This window comes from Suricata suricatta, chromosome 3 (assembly GCF_006229205.1).
Source record: "Suricata suricatta isolate VVHF042 chromosome 3, meerkat_22Aug2017_6uvM2_HiC, whole genome shotgun sequence".
Taxonomy (NCBI): domain Eukaryota; kingdom Metazoa; phylum Chordata; class Mammalia; order Carnivora; family Herpestidae; genus Suricata; species Suricata suricatta.
In genome coordinates, this window is record NC_043702.1 from 7729769 (window position 1) to 7738074 (window position 8306).

The 8306-nt window shown below is 49.5% G+C and overlaps 1 protein-coding gene across 1 annotated transcript in view; it reads right to left on the bottom strand.

The window, feature by feature from the left end:
- The window catches only part of ARMC9 (armadillo repeat containing 9), a 124438-nt gene that overhangs the window by 51465 nt on the left and 64667 nt on the right, over nt 1-8306 (bottom strand). The window contains exons 15-17 of the mRNA XM_029932870.1: nt 6966-7042; nt 4299-4373; nt 559-649 (exon numbers count right to left, since the gene is read on the bottom strand). Coding sequence (XP_029788730.1) covers nt 559-649; nt 4299-4373; nt 6966-7042 — 243 coding nt within the window. The remainder of the gene's footprint in view (nt 1-558; nt 650-4298; nt 4374-6965; nt 7043-8306) is intronic.

Genomic DNA, 8306 nt, shown 5'->3' on the forward strand with positions numbered 1-8306 from the left:
CAAGGTCAAGGGATCAGGAGTCCTCAGAAGGAGCTGGTCCCCTCCAAGGGTTCCTGCACCTTCCTTTCCTGCTTACTATGGGCTGCCGACTGTCCGGGTAATGGAGGAGGCCAGAGAGAAAGAGGGTCGCCTCCTCCCATGGAACCAGCGGGCAACATCAATTTTTCTTGAAAGCGTGAACGTACGAGGGACAGTGACACTTTCTGTGGCGTCGCCAGGGAGGTCGGCATCGTCTTCCTTATCTGACCCTGGGACCCCGGAGAAGCCATATAAGCGGGGGAAGAATGAGGAGATACACATAAAAAGGACGTTCGAGCAGAGCAGGGGTTCTGTGGTTGCTTTTGCATTCTTTTTGTTGACTCTAAGTCTACCGTGTGGTGGAAGACCGGGGCGATCTGGACCACCTTGTCGGTGGGCTCAGTTGGGTCTCCCCACCTCCCTTAAAGCCTCTTGAGTGAGTTCCAAGATATGACAAGCCCTCCTAAGAAAGCCTGCGTATCTTTCTGGCACATGCGAGAGATGCAAAAGGTAGGTGACAGCTTCTTGCTTTGAACGGACCTGAATTGAGCTGCTTGATGATAAATTCGATCTGGCGGACCATTTCAGCGTTGCCTTCTTTGATGAAGCAGCGAAGAATGTCCTCCATTCCCTAGGGCCATTAGAGAGACTAGGAGTTAATATTTTAGTGGTTTCGTGGGGGAAAACTAGTTTTCAACAGAATAGCCTCACCTAATTAAAAAAAAAACTGCAACAAAAGGCCTTTGGCAGGAAAGAAGGGATATATACAATAAAAATACCTCTGCTTCGTACTAAACACTCTTTCTTTTATTTTTTACAATTCGCAGTGAAACTACTTTCTTCTTGGTTGATGGTCTGACCTAATTATAAAACATTTAGCAAACAACATACCTATTGTACAGCGAACTGGGAGTTGCTAGAGGGAGGTGGGGCGAAATGGGCGAAGGGGATTAAGAGATACAAACTTCCTGTTGTAAAATAAATAAGCCACCGCAGGGATAAAGGGAACATCAGGACAACAATCGGTAACGCTGGAGTAATGCTGTAGGGTGACAGATGGTGACCGCGGCCTGATGAGCAATGGGCGTACACCCGACACTAAAACACCGGATGTCAACTCTACTCTATTCATGAAAAGAAAAAACTCTTGTAAAAGTGAACTGCATGAGTTTTCCCTGTAGTTTGGGCAAGAGGTTGTTTCAGGAGGTAACTTCTGTCCTGTGATTTCTTTACATTTCTACACTTCCTTCTGGATTTGAGGGACAAAAAGGCGAGTAAAGCCAGATGCTTAGAGAAATAAACCAACGGAACCTCTTTTTGAGCAGCTATTATTCTTTCTCTAGCAAAAGAATGATGAAGGCCCCACCTTGTGTAATACTTGGTTACAGAACACTGACATCCGAACTCTGAATACTGACTGACAGAAGTGCAGGGAAATGTGAGACACTGACGTAGGCCCAGGCGTCTGCTTCCCGGCCTTCCTCTTTCCTTGAGGCGTTTGAATGAGCACGTACGGCTGGAGCTGATGAGCGCTTCGTGCCACAAGGGGAAAGCGTATCTACTAATGAACCCAACACAGAGGGAGCAGAGTCCAGAGGCTCCAGGAGAGAAATGGATCCAGTAGCACACGAGCCCTGATCAAGCTCTGCCTGATGCTTCTGCCTGGACTTCTCAGGTGAAGGACCCAGGACCTCCCTCTTCCAGTGCAGGCGTGTTTGGAGTCAATGGCTCTAACTGAATCAAGGACGTGCCAAGTGCAGTTTGGAATATGGTGGGTTCCCATCATCTAGAGAATGGCATGACCTTCCAGAAGGTTAAGTCTGGGCTGGAATCCAGGCCGCCTCATGAATGAACAGTGTGACCTTGATCACTTTACTCCGTTCCTCCCTGTATCCTCAACTCGAAAAAAGGGATGGCAAGTCCACTTAACATGAAATCTTGAAAAGGTAAAGAACGTAATTGGGTGTTGGTTACGTAAATATATGTTTCTCAATTGTACAATTATATATATATATAACTTTATACCCCAAAATAGCATCCTGTCCAAATACTGGTACATAAGAGATGCTCAATAAACAGTTAAGGGGAGAATGGGTGGCTCAGTTGGTGAAGTATCTGACTCTTGATCTCAGCTCAGGTCCTGATCTCAGGGTTGTGAGTTCAAGCCCTGAGTGGGCATAAAGCCTACTTAAATGGTTAAGATTGTGCTCGCTGCGTTTGGAAGGGATTTGTGGCTCAGAAGAGAGATCTGGTAGCTGAGGCCAAGGGAATAAACAGGTTCCAGGGGACAGCAGAGTGAGAAGCTTAGGACAGCACCTCTGAGAACAGTAACACTGAACAGAGAGGCAGAGACAGGCAAGTGCACAGAGAACACGAAGGAGTGGTCTGGAAGGGAAGAACAACTCTGCATAGTCTTTGAGTCAAGGGAAAAGGATGCCAAGGGGGCAGGAGTCCCCTCTGGCCCAGGGCAGAATGTCTGGCTGGGGTTTAAACCCAGGGTAGGGCTTCACGGCTCCCGGAGGGCGCGAGGCTTTGGAACAGGCATTGGCGCAGCCCTATTGATCTGAACTGCTCTCCCGTCCCAGACTTCGGCAACTTCTTAAAGTTCAAATGGGGCTCGGGGCACTCATTTATCTATTTCTCCATTTGGGGGTATTATTTTAAGACCACCACTATGGCATCTGGTACCAGCATAATTTTTATTTATGTCTTCTTTGTCATTTCCCACAAGCACATAAATGTTTGGCCTGGTTGCAAAATTAGAATTCTTATGATGTCATATGCTCCTCTCCTCTCCTTTTTGGAGTCCAGTTACACATGAGTGACACCTCTGTGTCCCCCAGGTCTCCGAGGCACTGTCCCTTTCCTTCTCATTTTGTGGCTCTGGCCTGGCTGGTCTCTAAGGGTCACGCTCTCACGTCCTATAACCGCGAGCCTCGCGTCCCGATTTGGTCCCTGTCCTTTACTTCCATTTCTCCTGCCCTCGCTGCCCCTCAGCCTGGATGTCCTTCCTCCAAGCTGCCTGTCATGCTCTCTGATCCATGTGACCTCCCTTCTTTCTTCCTTGGCCCATGTTTTCTTCTTTCGTCTCACCCTTGGTTGAGAATTCCTCTCACCAGAAGGATTGTAATGCAGAATTTAATCAAGTTCATTTCCCCCTGTTTTGTGCTGATATCGACTTTTCCCCCCAAAGCAATAAATTAAGTTCTACTGTTTACTGTGACCACGCAGAATGGTTCCTAATTAAGTTTTTATCCCTGGCATAGCTGTTGATGTAATTTTTGATGACTAATTAGGAGATGTAATAATTCTTCTAAGTAAGAATCGAGTGGAAGAACATGTTTCATTGGTCTCAGACTGAATTCGACCTGTGTTTTAACTGTGGAAACACATTTAATTCCTTCCTCACAGCATTTAATATGCACATCGTTAAGCTGGTTCCCATGTTACAGGGAAGGACAGTGGCTTTGCTGATTAGACCCAGGAATACTTGTCATCACGAACGGTGCTAATCACCTGAAGCTTTTTTATACTTAATTCCAATAAAGCACTGATGTAAACACATCAAGTACTGAACTTGCTATTTCCCAGCCACACCAAGAAGGTTCCCCATCCTCCCCGGAGCCTCTGTCCCACCCCGCTGCCGTGAGAGGCGCCTGCAGGCTCCCGGGGTTCGCTGCACCACTGCTCACGCCTGCCCGGGCCCTCCAGGATTCCTGCAGGTGAATTTCCGTGATCCTTTCTCCACGTCACTGTTTTCCTGCTAAGCTTCTCCTACGATGAAATCGTAGGCATTCCCAAAGCCCCAAATTAAAATGAATCATTGGGAGAAAAAAAAAAAAGTCTGTTACTTTCCAAAAAAGAAGCCTGCTGGGAACTTTCTAACCCATTAGTTCCTAAGATTTAGGAGTTAGGGATCCCCTGGGAGTCTGATAAAAGCTCCAGATTCTCTCTCCAGAAAAGTGCGGACACATAGCAGGTGCACAATTCCGGGGCCCGGGCTCTGCCCTGCTTGCTCCAACAGCTCCTGAACGGTGGTCCTGATCGAAGCTTACAAGTTTCTCAAGCACGTTCATTCATTCTTTCCTTTTTTTTTTTTCTCAAAATGTTTATTTATTTTTGAGAGGGACAGAGACAGCATGAGCAGAGGGACAGAGACAGGGGGCAGAGAATTACAAGCAGGCTCGAACTCACAAACCTATGAGATCATGACCCGGGTCGTAGTCAAGAGTCAGAGCTTAACCGAGCCACGCACGTGCCCCTCAAGCACCTTTGCTTACCATTGCCCTTGCTTCCTCACGGATGGACGGAATAGAAAGGATGCTGTACAGGGCGCCATTCACATATGGCTGTATCTTTAAGGGGAGAAAAAGCAGTCAGTTACAAGTTGTCAAATACTGTATGACCAGTGCTCAAACGCGCCACTTGAGGACAGCATGGCTGGAGAGGAGAATGGGCATCACCATCTTCCTGAGCTCAGGATGCGTGTTTCCGAAGGACAGAATTCTCCATTGGCACGTCCCAGTGACAGCTACAACTCAGAGCTCAAACCCAAGTTCATTACTGGCTCGCAAAGCTCACTCGTGCTGTATTTCACTGCTTAACTGTCATCCTGATCATTCAGGCTGAAACCACTGGACTCATCATCGAATGCTCTTGCTGCTGGTCTCGTGTGGTCTGCAAGCTGCCTTTGATAGGAACACTTCCTTTCCACGTACCCTGCCACTGTCCTTGTTCAAACGTCCTCCATGACCTAGGTGACACTGATCCTCCCAAAGGGTCTCTCTCTGCCTTTGATGTTCGCACTTAGTCCAACAATCCTATCATTGCCAAAATTCTACAACATGGGCCAAATCATCCCTCTTCCTCAGAAACCTTCCCTGGAGCCTACCTGGAAAGTCCGAAGTCCTGCACACAGGACCCTTCAAGGTTTGGCCTCAATATCATGTCCCCCTGTGCCCTCTTCTTGCCACCATGAAGTTTACCCTGCACACATCGCACACTACTTATGTCTCCCCCCGCACTCTGCTCTGCTTGCTTCCTGTACATCCCCCACCATCATCCTGGATTCAGTATTCTTTTATATTTTCACTTATGTCTCCCCTACTGTGAGCTCTCCAAGGACGGGACTCATGTTTTACTCACACAGGTAACCCCGACATCAGGCTACGCAGGACAGGGCACATGGCAGGGGCTTGATAAATGGGGGCTCCCCGCTGAGTAGCTTTTGTCCTTTCCCACCATTCTTTCCTGGTGTGGGACTTTACTATCCCTTAATCTTTGCCAATCTAACAGGTAAAAAGGATAATAAAAGGCATCCCATGGTTCTTACTTTCATTTTCCTGACCATTGGCAAAACCGCTCACCCAGATTTCCTGCTCTGTAATCTGCCCCCCTGTGCACTTCATCCTCTTCTTCTGACTTGTGTTTATCAATTTAGAGGAGTTCTTCATAAGTAAGGGATATTAAACTTTCGTCCTATATGAGGCAAATTTTTTTTCTCACGCTATCATTTGTCCTTTGGCTCTTATCATGGCCTCTTTTTCCATATCAAAAAAGTCTACTGTTTACAGAGGCAAATATGCGCATCATTTTCTTTATGGCTCTTGGGTTTCGTTTCTCAAGACCTGGACTATCTCACACAGGGTATGCGCAAAGGAGCATTTCTTTGTGTGGCAAACAATTTCCAGGCTCTAACGTGTACAGGGGGGTTTTCCAGTTCATCTTCAAGGCAAATGCATGCGCAACAATGACAAGATTTAAATCCTTTGGTCTATTCCGTTCTCAGAGGTAACGTGCTGTGCCAACACCTGAAACCAACATTTACTATTAGAGACAGAATAGATTTCCCACCGGCTTCACCCGCCTCAGTTGAGTAAAATGGAGAAGACAGTCTAGAAGGAGTGAAAAGCTCCTGGTCTGAAAACATAAACAGCACAGCGCGCTCCGGGACAGTCACCGAACCCCCACTAGCCAGCAGCGGGCTCACTCAGCGGTGGGCCTGGGGACCGAACGCGTGAGAGAAGCGAAGAGAAGGAATGAAATGGGCAGAGACACAGGGGCACCCACGGCCTCACTCTGACTAGCGGCTCTCCATCCTGTCCTGCTAAGCGAGTCCACGCCTACTCTGGCCAGAAGGGTCAGGGTTTTGTGGACGTTTTGGCTTCAGGGCAAAGCGATGCCCCGGTCTCACAAGCGTCTACGGAAAGCAGGCGAGAGAGTACTCCTCCTGTTTATAAGTCCCTGTTATCAGTTTTTTGAGACCCCCACTTTATTAAGAAAGGGCCTGTGGCGCCCAGGTTAGACAACAGAAGATCCCCCCGGTTTGGGGGCGGCCACAGGGGACAGCAGGAGCTGGGTCAGCCCTTCTGTGGGACAGCGTGGCGGGGCTCGGGCCTGGGACTGCCCTGTGGGCAGCGCCGGCAGTGACGAAGCGTCTGCCCCCCAGGGGCCGGTGCGGGGATGGCACTGAGGACCCTGGGTGGAGGTACACCCTGAGAGCTGACGGAAACTGAGGTGGGCGAGCTGGGGGACTGGATGGGGGCGCTGCGGACAGGGGCTGTTCTGCAGTAGCGAAGAGTTAAGGAACGAGATGGATACAAACAACACAGAAAAGTCCTGAAGATACAGTGAAAAGGTAAGCGAAGAATGAGATCTGGAGTGCAATGGTATTTACACGATTACGCACGCACCACACACCATTAACCACCTTTTCAGGCCACGTACGTGTCCACGGATGTAGATTAAACACACCCCGGGGAGAGTCGGCGTGGGGCAGAAGGAAGCAGGACAAGTGACAAGGAGGATGAGGCCTAGCGGGGAGCTGGCAGGGGCCAGCGATGGCCGGAGACAGGAAGAGAGGGGCGGCTTCCCAGCTGCGGCACTGGAGGGGGAGCGAGCACTCACTGACCCGGCCAGCCCTCCCCCGCCCAGGCGCCTGCCCGTACCTCGTGGTTCTCGTGGCCGAGCAGGTCCGAAAGGACTTTCAGCACCAGGCCTGCCACCTTGGCACACATGTTCTTCCCTTTAGAGAAAACAGTGGAACAGAACGTGACATGTCTGAGCTCGGAAGTAGTTTCAGGTCAGGCAGATGTGAATACACATCTTGGGTCCTCTGCTTATGAACTGTGTGACCCCGGGTGAGGCACTTCACCACTCTGGGCCTCAGTTTCTTCCTCCTGCGGTTCCTTAGTGATTATTAATACCTGTCAGAGGGCGATGCAGACTGAAGGGAGGCGTGTAGGCCGCGTGCTCCGAGTGCCCGCGAGACGGTGGCACAGGCAGGGCACAGAGCTACTGCTGTCCGTGAACGCATGCCATAGACGGGGCAGTGTTCTGCCTCCCAAGTGCACATACCAGCGTCATAAAACTCACACAGGGGTTCTAGCAAACCCAAACATCATGGTAGCAATCACTGCAAATAACCCGAGGGTCATAAGAAAAGCTGAGTGTAATCTGATGAATGTTTTAAAGCTGAGATAACTGCATATGTTGTTTTTAACAGAAGACTGAAGTAACGGTCATTTAGTCAGTCAACAACACACAGGTGTTACAGATTACAAAGCATCCGAGAACAAAGAAGCTTCTAACAAATGCCCCTGCGCTATTTGTTAGCCACGTAACCTTCTCCCCGGCCTGCGCTGCTCAGACTGAGGTCAGCCTCAGGCTGGACTTGGCACTTCTTCTACAGAAGCTTCTTCTGTCCCGGGTAACGGGTCATCTCATGGGATGGAACCCTGCGGAAGAGCTGCGATCACTAACTTTACCGATCAAATGGGCTGAGACGTGTGCATGAAACTCCTGAAGGTTGGCGGGGGGCGGGGGGGGGTGAAGTGGGGAGATGGCTGTGGGAAGGAGCAGGGAGCCTGGTCTGGCGGCCCTGCTCTGCTGCCGACTTAACCCTGTAGAATCCTGGAACCATATTTCTCTGTCTCAGGATAGAATGGATCAGAATATTTAACTTCCTGCCTTTGAATAGTGCAGTGAAGGTAAAGAAAAATATAAACTACTTTAATTTCCTCTTAATGGAGGTACTGTATACACATAAAATGTTATTTCCAAGGCCAGCAAGGTATGTGGCTTCAGGGATTCCCCAGCCGTATAACTGGGGAATGTTTTACACCCTACTTCTGTTTCAGTTTTCTATGAGGGAGACTGAAGGCGAACCACAGCAAGCCAGGTCGTGGTCAGGGTTCACACTCGAACCAGAGGGCTGGGGGGCAGGGTAGGAGGGTAACCCGGGGCTGAAGGATGGGGGACAGGGTGTGTGGGGGGTATCTAGGGGCTGG